Source organism: Bombina bombina, chromosome 10, assembly GCF_027579735.1.
Source record: "Bombina bombina isolate aBomBom1 chromosome 10, aBomBom1.pri, whole genome shotgun sequence".
Lineage (NCBI taxonomy): Eukaryota > Metazoa > Chordata > Amphibia > Anura > Bombinatoridae > Bombina > Bombina bombina.
In genome coordinates, this window is record NC_069508.1 from 16,906,486 (window position 1) to 16,923,526 (window position 17,041).

General features: G+C 37.5%; 1 protein-coding gene across 2 annotated transcripts in view; it reads left to right on the plus strand.

Moving 5' to 3' along the window:
* The window catches only part of LOC128641242 (coagulation factor XIII B chain), a 72,570-nt gene extending 58,746 nt beyond the window's left edge, over positions 1-13,824 (plus strand). For both annotated transcript variants that reach the window (XM_053693828.1, XM_053693827.1), the window contains exons 10-12: positions 514-714; positions 7,544-7,732; positions 12,292-13,824. In XM_053693828.1, coding sequence (XP_053549803.1) covers positions 514-714; positions 7,544-7,732; positions 12,292-12,308 — 407 coding nt within the window. In that variant the 3' untranslated portion in view covers positions 12,309-13,824. The remainder of the gene's footprint in view (positions 1-513; positions 715-7,543; positions 7,733-12,291) is intronic.
* Positions 13,825-17,041: the final 3,217 nt, after the last annotated feature.

Consider the following 17,041-nt stretch of genomic DNA (forward strand, 5'->3'; position numbering starts at 1 on the left):
TTGTAGACTAGGGATATTTTATTGGGGGGGGGGGCTTTTTTATTTTGATAGGGCTATTAGATTAGGTTAAAAAAAATATTTTGGATAATTTTGTTTGTTATTTTTTGTAATTTAGTACTTTGTAATAATGTTTAATTGTATATTTAAATAATTTTAGTAGTGTTAGGTTTTTTTAATATGTAATTTAGTTTATTTAATTGGTAGTTTAATTTAATTTTAGTATAATAGTTAGAGTAGGTTAATTTATAGTTTAAAATTAGTTTATTTTAATTCTACAGTTAAGTTTTTCCATTCGTCTGTGTCATCGGTAGCCGGAATCATTACATCTATTTAGAGGTTGACCATTGTATTGTGTGCTTTAGTGGCAGAAGAGCTGTCGTGAGTTTTCTAAATGAGGCAAATATAATACATTATGAATAGGGGAGGAAGTGAGGGTTTTGTACGCAGCAGAGCAGGGCACCTAAACCTGCCACTGATTTAACCCACCCTACACCCTAACAATTCTGCTTTAAGTTCCAGGATCCTGTAGATTATCCGAAGAGAGTATTAACAACAACAACTTGATTCTCGGGTCTGCAAGAAAAAACAAAATGTATAGAGAAGAGGAGAGACTTCTTGTCCGGTGCAAGCCACGCCACTTCCATTCATCCTTAGCGCCTCTGGAAATAGTATGCAATAACGGCGTGATGACTTACCCCAAATGCTTTACAGAAAGTAAGTCCTAGCTTATGGTCAGACACGTTTATATATATATATATATATATATATATATATACCATTTATAAATCTACATCTAGTTTAAAGGGACATGAAACCCAAATTTTTATTTCATGAATTAGATAGAGAATACAATAAAAAAAAACTTGTTCATTTACTTCTATTTAATTTGCTTTATTCTCTCTGTTTCCTTTGAAGAAGCATCAATGCACTACTAGGAGCTAGCTGAATGCATTTGGTGAGCCAATAACATGAGACATTTATGTTCAGTCACCAATCAGCAGCTCCGGAGCCTACTTAGGTATCTTTTTCAACAAATGATATCAAGAAAACAAAACAAACTAGATATTAGAAGTAAACTGGAAAGTTGTTTAACCCCTTAATGACCACAGCACTTTTCCATTTTCTGTCCATTTGGGACCAAGGCTATTTTTACATTTCTGCGGTGTTTGTGTTTAGCTGTAATTTTCCTCTTACTCGTTTACTGTACCCACACATATTATATACCGTTTTTCTCACCATTAAATGGACTTTCTAAAGATACCATTATTTTCATCATATCTTATAATTTACTATAATTTTTTTTTATAAAATATGAAGAAAAAATGGAAAAAAACTCACTTTTTCTAACTTTGACCCCCAAAATCTGTTACACATCTACAACCACCAAAAAACACCCATGCTAAATAGTTTCTAAATTTGGTCCAGAGTTTAGAAATACCCAATGTTTACATGTTCTTTGCTTTTTTTGCAAGTTATAGGGCAATAAATACAAGTAGCACTTTGCTATTTCCAAACCACTTTTTTTTAAAAAAAATTAGCGCTAGTTACATTGGGACACTGATATCTGTCAGGAATCCCTGAATATCCCTTGACATGCATATATTTTTTTTAGAAGACATCCCAAAGTATTGATCTAGGCCCATTTTGGTATATTTCATGCCACCATTTCACCACCAAATGCGATCAAATAAAAAAAAACCGTTCACTTTTTCACAATTTTTTTTACAAACTTTAGGTTTCTCACTGAAATCATTTACAAACAGCTTGTGCAATTATGGCATAAATGGTTGTAAATTTTTCTCTGGGATCCCCTTTGTTCAGAAATAGCAGACATATATGGCTTTGGCGCTGCTTTTTAGTAATTAGAAGGCCGCTAAATTCCATTGCGCACCACATGTGTATTATGCCCAGCAGTGAAGGGGTTAATTAGGGAGCATGTAGGGAGCTTTTTGGGGTAATTTTAGCTTTAGTGTAGTAGACAACCCAAAGTATTGATCTAGGCCCATTTTGGTATATTTCATACCACCATTTCACCGCCAAATGCGATAAAATAAAAAAAAACGTTAATTTTTTCCAAATTTTAGTTTTGTCACTGAAATCATTTACAAACAGCTTGTGCAATTATGGCATAAATGGTTGTAAATGCTTCTCTGGGATCCCCTTTGTTCAGAAATAGCAGACATATATGGCTTTGGCGTTGCTTTTTGGTATTTAGAAGGCCGCTAAATGCCGCTGCGCATCACACGTGTATGGCTAGCAGTGAAGGGGTTAATTAGGTAGTTTGTAGGGTTAATTTTAGCTTTAGTGTAGAGCTCAGCCTCCCACCTGACACATCACCCCCCTGATCCCTCCCAAACAGCTCTCTTACCTCCCCCACCCCACAATTGTCCCCGCCATCTTAAGTACTGGCAGAAAGTCTGCCAGTACTAAAATAAAAGGCATTCTTTGTTTCTCTTTTTTTTCCCTTTGCATATTTACATATGCTGCTGTGTAGGATCCCCCTTAGCCCCCAGCCTCCCTGCCCCCCCTCAAACAGCTCTCTAACCTCCCCCTCTACCTTCTTGGCAGCCCTCTTGGGTACTGGCAGCTGTCTGCCAGTACCCAGTTTACAATATAATGTATCTCTTTTTTTTTTTTCTGTAGTGTAGCTTCCCCGACCAACCCCCACCCCCTCCCAGATCCCTTAGATTCCCTCCCCCCCTTTCTCCCACTTATACTTTATATTTTCTGTAATGTAACGGTTCCCAACCGCTCCCTCCCCGTGCATGCGCCCGCCGCCCCCCGTGCACGCACGTCCGTGCGTGCCCCGACTGTCCCGCCCCCCCTCTCAGGCTCAGAAACCATTGATGGCCGCCCACCCACTGCAGCTCCCACCCACCAACGAATGCGGCCATCGATGTCCGGTGTAGAGAGGGCCACAGAGTGGCTCTCTCTGCACCGGAGGTGTAAAAATTGTTATTGCAGGATGCCTCGATATCCTACAATAACCGGAAAGCAGCTGGAAGCGATCAGGATCGCTTCCAGCTGCTTTCCAAACCGAGGATGTACGCCATACGTCCACAGACGTCAACTGTATTTTTTCTGAGGACGTATGGCGTACGTCCTCTGTCATTAAGGGGTTAAAATCACGTGCTCTATCTGAATCGTGAAAGGAAAAATGTGTTTTTCATGTCCCTTTAATGTTCGCCAGTGCTGCAGTTGCAAACCACTGGCTTTTGGCAATGCTCTAAGCTCTCTCTGGCAGCTAAAGATTTATTGTTCACTGCTACACGTTAGCACCTTTAATATGAATCAGACATGAGCTATACATCAGATTATAAGGTCACATGCAGACAAGTGAGTGTCACTGCTACACGCTAGCACCTTTAATACGAATCAGACATGAGCTATACATCAGGTTATAAGGTCACATGCAGACAAGTGAATGTCATTGCTACACATTAACACCTTTAATACGAATCAGACATGAGCTATACATCAGGTTATAAGGTCACATGCAGACAAGTGAGTGTCACTGCTACACATTAACACCTTTAATACGAATCAGACATGAGCTATACATCAGGTTATAAGGTCACATGCAGACAAGTGAGTGTCATTGCTACACGTTAGCACCTTTAATACGAATCAGACATGAGCTATACATCAGATTATAAGGTCACATGCAGACAAGTATCAGACATGAGCTATACATCAGGTTATAAGGTCACATGCAGACAAGTGAGTGTCATTGCTACACGTTAGCACCTTTAATATGAATCAGACATGAGCTATACATCAGATTATAAGGTCACATGCAGACAAGTGAGTGTCATTGCTACACGTTAGCACCTTTAATATGAATCAGACATGAGCTATACATCAGATTATAAGGTCACATGCAGACAAGTGAGTGTCATTGCTACACGTTAGCACCTTTAATATGAATCAGACATGAGCTATACATCAGGTTATAAGGTCACATGCAGGCAAGTGAGTGTCATTGCTACACGTTAGCACCTTTAATACGAATCAGACATGAGCTATACATCAGGTTATAAGGTCACATGCAGACAAGTGAATGTCATTGCTACACATTAACACCTTTAATACGAATCAGACATGAGCTATACATCAGGTTATAAGGTCACATGCAGACAAGTGAGTGTCACTGCTACACATTAACACCTTTAATACGAATCAGACATGAGCTATACATCAGATTATAAGGTCACATGCAGACAAGTGAGTGTCATTGCTACACGTTAGCACCTTTAATACGAATCAGACATGAGCTATACATCAGGTTATAAGGTCACATGCAGACAAGTGAGTGTCACTGCTACACGTTAGCACCTTTAATACGAATCAGACATGAGCTATACATCAGGTTATAAGGTCACATGCAGACAAGTGAGTGTCACTGCTACACGTTAGCACCTTTAATACGAATCAGACATGAGCTATACATCAGGTTATAAGGTCACATGCAGACAAGTGAATGTCACTGCTACACGTTAGCACCTTTAATACGAATCAGACATGAGCTATACATCAGGTTATAAGGTCACATGCAGACAAGTGAGTGTCACTGCTACACGTTAGCACCTTTAATACGAATCAGACATGAGCTATACATCAGGTTATAAGGTCACATGCAGACAAGTGAATGTCACTGCTACACGTTAGCACCTTTAATACGAATCAGACATGAGCTTTACATCAGGTTATAAGGTCACATGCAGACAAGTGAGTGTCACTGCTACACATTAACACCTTTAATACGAATCAGACATGAGCTATACATCAGGTTATAAGGTCACATGCAGACAAGTGAGTGTCACTGCTACACATTAACACCTTTAATACTAATCAGACATGAGCTATACATCAGGTTATAAGGTCACATGCAGACAAGTGAATGTCATTGCTACACATTAGCACCTTTAATACGAATCAGACATGAGCTATACATCAGGTTATAAGGTCACATGCAGACAAGTGAGTGTCATTGCTACACGCTAGCACCTTTAATACGAATCAGACATGAGCTATACATCAGGTTATAAGGTCACATGCAGACAAGTGAGTGTCACTGCTACACATTAACACCTTTAATACGAATCAGACATGAGCTATACATCAGGTTATAAGGTCACATGCAGACAAGTGAGTGTCACTGCTACACATTAGCACCTTTAATACGAATCAGACATGAGCTATACATCAGGTTATAAGGTCACATGCAGACAAGTGAGTGTCACTGCTACACATTAACACCTTTAATACGAATCAGACATGAGCTATACATCAGGTTATAAGGTCACATGCAGACAAGTGAGTGTCACTGCTACACATTAACACCTTTAATACGAATCAGACATGAGCTATACATCAGATTATAAGGTCACATGCAGACAAGTGTGTGTCATTGTTACTCGTTAGCACCTTTAATACGAATCAGACATGAGCTATACATCAGGTTATAAGGTCACATGCAGACAAGTGAGTGTCACTGCTACACATTAACACCTTTAATACGAATCAGACATGAGCTATACATCAGATTATAAGGTCACATGCAGACAAGTGTGTGTCATTGTTACTCGTTAGCACCTTTAATACGAATCAGACATGAGCTATACATCAGGTTATAAGGTCACATGCAGACAAGTGAGTGTCACTGCTACACGTTAGCACCTTTAATACGAATCAGACATGAGCTATACATCAGGTTATAAGGTCACATGCAGACAAGTGAGTGTCACTGCTACACATTAACACCTTTAATACGAATCAGACATGAGCTATACATCAGGTTATAAGGTCACATACAGACAAGTGAATGTCATTGCTACACGTTAACACCTTTAATACGAATCAGACATGAGCTATACATCAGGTTATAAGGTCACATGCAGACAAGTGAGTGTCATTGCTACACGTTAGCACCTTTAATACGAATCAGACATGAGCTATACATCAGATTATAAGGTCACATGCAGACAAGTGTGTGTCATTGTTACTCGTTAGCACCTTTAATACGAATCAGACATGAGCTATACATCAGGTTATAAGGTCACATGCAGACAAGTGAGTGTCACTGCTACACATTAGCACCTTTAATACGAATCAGACATGAACTATACATCAGGTTATAAGGTCACATGCAGACAAGTGAATGTCACTGCTACACGCTAGCACCTTTAATACGAATCAGACATGAGCTATACATCAGGTTATAAGGTCACATGCAGACAAGTGAGTGTCACTGCTACACATTAACACCTTTAATACGAATCAGACATGAGCTATCGTTATCCTGTTCATTATAAGGTCACATGCAGACAAGTGAGTGTCACTGCTACACGTTAGCACCTTTAATACGAATCAGACATGAGCTATACATCAGGTTATAAGGTCACATGCAGACAAGTTAGTGTCACTGCTACACATTAGCACCTTTAATACGAATCAGACATGAACTATACATCAGGTTATAAGGTCACATGCAGACAAGTGTGTGTCACTGCTACACATTAGCACCTTTAATACGAATCAGACATGAGCTATACATCAGGTTATAAGGTCACATGCAGACAAGTGAGTGTCACTGCTACACATTAACACCTTTAATACGAATCAGACATGAGCTATACATCAGATTATAAGGTCACATGCAGACAAGTGAGTGTCACTGCTACACATTAACACCTTTAATACGAATCAGACATGAGCTATACATCAGGTTATAAGGTCACATGCAGACAAGTGTGTGTCACTGCTACACATTAGCACCTTTAATACGAATCAGACATGAGCTATACATCAGGTTATAAAGTCACATGCAGACAAGTGAGTGTCACTGCTACACGTTAGCACCTTTAATACGAATCAGACATGAGCTATACATCAGGTTATAAGGTCACATGCAGACAAGTGAGTGTCACTGCTACACATTAACAGCTTTAATACGAATCAGACATGAGCTATACATCAGGTTATAAGGTCACATGCAGACAAGTGAGTGTCACTGCTACACGTTAGCACCTTTAATACGAATCAGACATGAGCTATACATCAGGTTATAAGGTCACATGCAGACAAGTGAGTGTCACTGCTACACATTAACAGCTTTAATACGAATCAGACATGAGCTATACATCAGGTTATAAGGTCACATGCAGACAAGTGAGTGTCACTGCTACACGTTAGCACCTTTAATACGAATCAGACATGAGCTATACATCAGGTTATAAGGTCACATGCAGACAAGTGAATGTCACTGCTACACGTTAGCACCTTTAATACGAATCAGACATGAGCTATACATCAGGTTATAAGGTCACATGCAGACAAGTGAGTGTCACTGCTACACATTAACACCTTTAATACGAATCAGACATGAGCTATACATCAGGTTATAAGGTCACATGCAGACAAGTGAGTGTCACTGCTACACATTAACACCTTTAATACGAATCAGACATGAGCTTTACATCAGGTTATAAGGTCACAAGCAGACAAGTGAGTGTCATTGGTTAATGGGCCATTTGTTTAATAGAGCCTTGCCGATTAAATCAAGACAAATTAGATGAGAACTTCTTAGAGCTGGATCCGGTTCATAATAACGATGTGATCTATGAGAACAACTCCCATATCAAGTTCGTGTGTAAGCCGGGACATGTCAGTGACTCCGATCTGACCGGAATATGTATTAAGGAAGATATCCTCTATCCAACGTGCCGAGAGAGTAAGTATTTGTGTACACCGCTTCACGCTCCGCATGTGACACCTCACAGAAAAGGTTTTATTTCTCCAGCATTTTACATCACTAAACTGTGTCCCTATATAGTAATGTTATGCATAGTTACATGCACGCTTCTGAGCTATCATCCTATCTAGTATCTATAGTAATGTAATACATAGTTACATGCACGCTCCTGAGCTATCAGCCTACCTAGTATCTATAGTAATATTATGCATAGTTACATGCACGCTCCTGAGCTATCATCCTATCTAGTATCTATAGTAATGTAATACATAGTTACATGCACGCTCCTGAGCTATCAGCCTACCTAGTATCTATAGTAATATTATGCATAGTTACATGCACGCTCCTGAGCTATCAGCCTATCTAGTATCTATAGTAATGCTATGTATAGTTACATACACTGCTGCCATAGACTGCTAAATACACATGCACGCTCCTGAGCTATCAGCCTACCTAGTATCTATAGTAATGTTATGCATAATTACATACACTGCTACCATAGACTGCAATATACACATGCACGCTCCTGAGCTATCAGCCTACCTAGTATCTATAGTAATGTTATGCATAGTTACATACACTGCTGCCATACACTACTAAATACACATGCACGCTCCTGAGCTATCAGCCTACCTAGTATCTATAGTAATGTTATGCATAGTTACATACATTGCTGCCATATACTGCAATATACACATGCACGCTCCTGAACTATCAGCCTACGTAGTATCTATAGTAATGTTATACATAGTTACATACACTGCTGCCATAGACTGCTAAATACACATGCACGCTCCTGAGCTATCAGCCTACTTGGTATCTATAGTAATATTATGCATAGTTACATACACTGCTGCCATACACATGCACGCTCCTGAGCTATCAGCCTAGCTATCAGCCTACCTGGTATCTATAGTAATGTTATGCATAATTACATACACTGCTGCCATAGACTGCTAAATACAGATGCACGCTCCTGAGCTATCAGCCTACCTAGTATCTATAGTAATGCATAGTTACATACACTGCTGCCATAGACTGCTAAATACACATGCACGCTCCTGAGCTATCAGCCTACCTTGTATCTATAGTAATGTTATGCATAGTTACATACACTGCTGCCATATACTGCTAAATACACATACACGCTCCTGAGCTATCAGCCTACCTAGTATCTATAGTAATGTTATGCATAGTTACATACACTGCTAAATACACATGCACGCTCCTGAGCTATCAGCCTACCTGGTATCTATAGTAATGTTATGCATAGTTACATACACTGCTGCCATACACTGCTAAATACACATGCACACTCCTGAGCTATCAGCCTACCTGTTATCTATAGTAATGTTATGCATAGTTACATACACTGCTGCCATAGACTGCTAAATACACATGCACGCTCCTGAACTATCAGCCTACCTAGTATCTATAGTAATGTTATGTATAGTTATATACACTGCTGCCATAGACTGCTAAATACACATGCACGCTCCTGAGCTATCAGCCTACCTGGTATCTATAGTAATGTTATGCATAGTTACATACACTGCTGCCATAGACTGCTAAATACACATGCACCCTCCTGAGCTCCTATCAACCTTCTTAGCATCTATAATGAATTACAACATGTACTTTTTTGATTATTATGACCCTTTAAAATTTTAAACCCTTATTTACAGACATTGCAATGATTAAAAGTACAGTACAACTCTGAAAATCCGGACTGCTTGGGGATTTGCCCGGTCTGTATTTTCGGATTTTCCGGATTCTCCGACATCGCTGATAAAATACCTGTATCATCCTACCTAGTATCTATAGTAATGTTATGCATAGTTACATACACTGCTGCCATAGACTGCTATATACACATGCACGCTCCTGAGCTATCAGCCTACCTAGTATCTATAGTAATATTATGCTTAGTTACATACACTGCTGCCATACACATGCACGCTCCTGAGCTATCAGCCTACCTGGTATCTATAGTACTGTTATGCATAGTTACATACACTGCTGCCATAGACTGCTAAATACAGATTCACGCTCCTGAGCTATCAGCCTACCTAGTATCTATAGTAATGCATAGTTACATACACTGCTGCCATAGACTGCTAAATACACATGCACGCTCCTGAGCTATCAGCCTACCTTGTATCTATAGTAATGTTATGCATAGTTACATACACTGCTGCCATAGACTGCTAAATACACATGCATGCTCCTGAGCTATCAGCCTACCTGGTATCTATAGTAATGTTATGCATAGTTACATGCACGCTCCTGAGCTATCAGCCTACCTAGTATCTATAGTAATGTTATGCATAGTTACATGCACGCTCTTGAGCTAACAGCCTACCTAGTATCTATAGTAATATTATGCATAGTTACATGCACGCTCCTGAGCTATCAGCCTACCTAGTATCTATAGTAATGTTATGCATAGTTACATGCACGCTCCTGAGCTATCAGCCTACCTAGTATCTATAGTAATGTTATGCATAGTTACATGCACGCTCCTGAGCTATCAGCCTACCTAGTATCTATAGTAATGTTATGCATAGTTACATACACTGCTGCTATAGACTGCTATAGACACATGCACGCTTCTGAGCTATCAGCCTACCTAGTATCTATAGTAATGTTATGCATAGTTACATGCACGCTCCTGAGCTATTAGCCTACCTAGTATCTATAATAATGTTATGCATAGTTACATACACTGCTGCCATACACATGCACTCTCCTGAGCTATCGGCCTACCTAGTATCTATAGTAATGCTATGTATAGTTACATACACTGCTGCCATAGACTGCAATATACACATGCACGCTCCTGAGCTATCAGCCTACCTAGTATCTATAGTAATGTTATGCATAATTACATACACTGCTGCCATAGACTGCAATATACACATGCACGCTCCTGAACTATCAGCCTACCTAGTATCTATAGTAATGCTATGTATAGTTACATACACTGCTGCCATAGACTGCTAAATACACATGCACGCTCCTGAGCTATCAGCCTACTTGGTATCTATAGTAATTTTATGCATAGTTACATACACTGCTGCCATACACATGCACGCTCCTGAGCTATCAGCCTACCTGGTATCTATAGTAATGTTATGCATAGTTACATACACTGCTGCCATAGACTGCTAAATACAGATGCACGCTCCTGAGCTATCAGCCTACCTAGTATCTATAGTAATGCATAGTTACATACACTGCTGCCATAGACTGCTAAATACACATGCACGCTCCTGAGCTATCAGCCTACCTGGTATCTATAGTAATGTTATGCATAGTTACATACACTGCTGCCATATACTGCTAAATACACATGCACGCTCCTGAGCTATCAGCCTACCTGGTATCTATAGTAATGTTATGCATAGTTACATACACTGCTGCCATAGACTGCTAAATACACATGCACGCTCCTGAACTATTAGCCTACCTAGTATCTATAGTAATGTTATGCATAGTTATATACATTGCTGCCATAGACTGCTAAATACACATGCACGCTCCTGAGCTATCAGCCTACCTAGTATCTATAGTAATGTTATGCATAGTTACATACACTGCTGCCATAGACTGCTAAATACACATGCACCCTCCTGAGCTCCTATCAACCTTCTTAGCATCTATAATGAATTACAACATGTACTTTTTTGATTATTATGACCCTTTAAAATTTTAAACCCTTATTTACAGACATTACAATAATTAAAAGTACAGTACAACTCTGAAAATCCGGACTGCTTGGGGATTTGCCCGGTCTGTATTTTCGGATTTTCCGGATTCTCCGACATCGCTGATAAAATACCTGTAAACAATAAAGAAGATGTGTTAATGTTTTTTTTACGCCTTGATCGTCTTCTTTATTAAAATAGAGTACTGTACCTGCATATGTACATTCCTTTCCATTACAGGTATTTATTTGGCACATGCTGAACTGCTTGTTCACGGAGCGCTAACATCTGCTGCGCCCGGTGAACCGCTTTTGGATGGAGCTTCTGCTGTGCCCTGTGATTTCAGAGTTTCTCCAAACATTGGTACAGTACACTTCTGTACAATACAGTACTACAGTACAGTATACGGGTATAATGGTACTGTGCAGTGTAAAGATAGTAAATAGCTGCACAGGTACCGATCATGTATGGCAAACTGTAATGCGCAGTTGTGGAGCTCAGATTTCTCTCTGCCCTCGCGTGCCGTCGCTTGTTGCCACTCTGAATGCTAATTTGCTCATGTCCAGTGACAAACCAACACCCGGAAGTTGTAATCACTCCAGAGTCCAGATTTTTAAGTTGTCCGGATTTCCGGGGGCCGTATTTTTGGAGTTGTACTGTAAATGATTTCGCTGGTGATTTAATAACCGTTCACAATTATTGATGAACATGTGTTTGAAATAGATACAAATTCTGTCACATTAAAAGAAGATACTTTAGTTATCCATATAGGTTGCAATTATATATATCAAATGTAATAGATTTATTTACTGGATTTTAATCTATTTGCAGGTGCTGACAAATTCTAGATCTTATGAGCAATGAATGAAATGCAGCCGTGTTGGGGATCTCTTATCATATGAATTTATTTAAAAAATGGACAATGTGACTTGAGTTCATGGACAATCGTCTGTAGTTATCAGTATGTTTCAGTATTTATGCCCTGCACCTGACGACACCGCAATGAAATGACGTCTCTGCTTGTGTGGGACCTGATGGAATGTATTATCCACGGTTATCTTAGTAATGTCTGCTCTTATGTTATGATCTCATGATATAACCCAATATGTGCATGTATCATCACCTACAATATCATGATATAACCCAATACGTGCATGTATCATCACAAACAATCTCATGATATAACCCAATACGTGTATGTATTATCACATACAATATCATGATATAACCCAATACGTGCATGTATCATCACATACGATATCATGATATAAACCAATACGTGCATGTGTCATCACAAACAATCTCATGATATAACCCAATACGTGTATGTATTATCACATACAATATCATGATATAACCCAATACGTGCATGTATCATCACAAACAATCTCATGATATAACCCAATACGTGTATGTATTATCACATACAATATCATGATATAACCCAATACGTGCATGTATCATCACATACGATATCATGATATAAACCAATACGTGCATGTGTCATCACAAACAATCTCATGATATAACCCAATATGTGCATGTATCATCACATACGATCTCATGATATAACCCAATATGTGCATGTATCATCACATACGATCTCATGATATAAACCAATACGTGTATGTATTATCACATACAATCTCATGATATAACCCAATACGTGCATGTATCATCACAAACAATCTCATGATATAACCCAATACGTGTATGTATTATCACATACAATATCATGATATAACCCAATACGTGCATGTATCATCACATACGATATCATGATATAAACCAATACGTGTATGTATTATCACATACAATATCATGATATAACCCAATACGTGCATGTATCATCACATACGATATCATGATATAAACCAATACGTGCATGTGTCATCACAAACAATCTCATGATATAACCCAATATGTGCATGTATCATCACATACGATCTCATGATATAACCCAATATGTGCATGTATCATCACATACGATCTCATGATATAACCCAATACGTGTATGTATTATCACAAACAATCTCATGATATAAACCAATATGTGCATGTATCATCACATACGATCTTATGATATAACCCAATATGTGCATGTATCATCACATACGATCTTATGATATAACCCAATATGTGCATGTATCATCACATACAATCTCATGATATAACCCAATATGTGCATCTATTATCACAAACAAATACTTACATGTGATAATATAACTGGATAAAGTATATAATTGAAACTAATACAATTTAAAGGATATGTGTGTCAGTGTAAATATTCAAACAGCTTGATATACTGGTATAATCTGTGAAATATATAAAATAATAAAGAAAATAATGGCCACATGGACATAATTGCTGTCAATGAATTATCATCTGCCATAAATTAATAATTTTTTCTATTTAAAAGGGGCCTAATTATCATAGTGTGAGCATACGCTGTCGGCATTTACCATTGCACAAGCATTTCTCAGGAAATGCTTGTGTAATACCACCCCCTGCACATTCGCGGCTGCTAGCAGGGGGTGTTATTCAACACGATTGTATCCAATCTGGCTGATTGCTGTCTGCCGCCTCAGAGGTTGGCGGGCGAGTTAAGGAGCAGCGGTCTTATGACCGCTGCTTCTTAACTCCTGATTCCGGCGAGCCTGAAGGCTCACACAGAATTAGAAGCATTTGGGCCTTGATAAATCGGCCCCATCGAGACAGATCACAAGTGGAGTCCTGTTTAATGCTCTCATTCATTCACTAACTCCGCTAGAAGTAAGCTTTTGTGTGTCAGGTAGCACTAGTATTACAAGTTAAAAGTAAAAGTTTTCGCTTGTGCGCTAACCCGATGCGCAAAAAGCCGAACTTTGAATATCACGATTGTGTTAACGTATTTCCAAATAGAAGTCAAAGAAGCAAAAAAGTGGGAAAAAAGCTAACTCCCTACATGCACGTAAACACGATTGCATATTCTCAAGGGTGTTAACGCGACATGGAAATATTAATTTTTCTGCACATGGAAGAATTTTTCATAAATACATATTTTTACATATATCTGATGGAATTTAGGTACAATATCTATCTATCTATGTATCTAAAATATATATATATATATATATATATATATATATATATATATGTATATATATATATATATATATATATTCATTAAAATTATGGGGGCAGATAAAAAACTGAAATTAAAATCCTCCATGTCTCAAAATTAAATAAATGTAAATATTTGCATAGGAAATTAGCACATCTAGGCAAGATTCCCCACTTGCTTTTTCCCAGAAATACTTCATATACAATGTTACCAATGCACAAGAGAATTCTGGGTAAGATATAAAAATTAGATATGCAAATTCTCAGTTTTTTTTCTTCAGATACTGTTTTAACACAGCTATCCTTTTAACAGGATTATTACAGCAAACCAGAAATCACTCACTAGACAGCCTGTTTCGTTGTTTTTGGAACTCATCAGTAGGAGATAGATTTCTGGTTGCTGCATTAGAAAAGCTATTTTCAAGGTTAAACCAAAATTCATTAAAATTATGGGGGCAGATAAAAAACTGAAATTAAAATCCTCCATGTCTCAAAATTAAATTAATGTAAATATTTACATAGGAAATCAGCACATCTAGGCAAGATTTCCCCGCTTGCTTTTTCCCAGAAATTCTTCATATACAATGTTACCAATGCACAAGAGAACTACTGATGAGTTCCAAAAAGAACAAAACAGGCTGTCTAGTGAGTGATTTCTGGTTTGCTGCAATAATCCTGTTAAAAGGATCGTAGTGTTAAAACAGTATCTGAAGCAAAAATAAAATGAGAATTTGCATATCTTACCCAGAATTCTCTTGTGCAATAGATATATATACAAACATATATAGGAATATCTATTTATAAATATGCGGAACATATTCTACTATGTGCAGAACATTGGAATGCAATTTTTTTTACAGTAAATAGACAGTATAACACTTTATTAACTATAAATATTGCATAAATATGATTTTTGATGTTTTTTTCTACTTGACTGCAAAGGGCTCCAATGCACTTATATATGTCTATACATGTGTACATATGTGTTTATATGTGTGTACATATGTGTTTATATGTGTGTATATATGTGTGTGTGTGTGTGTGTATATATATATATATGTGTGTGTATGTGTATATATGTATGTATGTATGTGTGTGTGTGTATATATATATATATATATATATATATATATATATATATATATATATATATATATATCTGTAAATACATATACACATATAGATACATATGTACACACACATAGACATTTATACACACATGCATATATATATTTATATATATATATACATAGTTAGACATGTATGTGTATGTTTCTCTATGTTAAAGTCCTTTGCAGCCTTTTTTCTATCACCGAGACCTCATATCTTTGAGCCCTTATAATTATTTTGTACAAATCACATGTTAGCATTTACTTTCAACTTTTAGTACGAGCACCAAACCGGAAGTGAGCAAAACCCCACAATGAACACCTTATAATGTATGCGTAATTGTTAGCGCGCCACTTGTAATCTGTCCCTTAATGTCCCACTGAAGCTTACATTAACTTGATTTTCTTGCTTTCAATTTTGAAATCTTATTTGTGATTTACCATTTGTGTTTCTCATATAAATAATTGGGAAATGCTAAATGATAATAAGCACCATAATTACTCTATACAAAGTACCGTTTTATGAACATTAACCAAGCTCACAAAATACCTCAGTATGGAGTAACTTTATGCGAAAACTATGCAAAAAGTTTCTTTGTGTTTTATCAATATGGGGTTTCTAGCTTTGTATTAACCCTTATAAAGTTATGATTTGTGTATGAAACAATATTTTTTAATAAAAACTGTAAACTGTGTAAAACTTGTTTTAAATTGTCATTTCATTTTTAGGGAAACAAAAATGTATGTAAACTATATGAAACGTGAAAGTTTGTGTTACAGTTATATGTGATATTGTTACAGGCGTCTGATACAGAATCACTGGCATAAAACACGTTAGTTATATGTGATATTGTTACAGGCGCCTGATACAGAATCACTGGCATAAAACACATGTTAGTTATACTGTATGTGATATTGTTACAGGCACCTGATACAGAATCACTGGCATAAAACACATGTAGATACCTTTTTATACTACAGTTTGTGTTATAGTTATATGTGATATTGTTACAGGCGTCTGATACAGAATCACTGGCATAAAACACATGTAGTTACCTTTTTATACTACAGTTTGTGTTATAGTTATATGTGATATTGTTACAGGCGTCTGATACAGAATCACTGGCATAAAACACGTTAGGTATATGTGATATTGTTACAGGCGCCTGATACAGAATCACTGGCATTAAACACATGTTAGTTATACTGTATGTGATATTGTTACAGGCGCCTGATACAGAATCACTGGCATAAATCACATGTAGTTACCTTTTTATACTACAGTTTGTGTTATAGTTATATGTGATATTGTTACAGGCATCTGATACAGAATCACTGGCATAAAACACATGTAGTTACCTTTTTATACT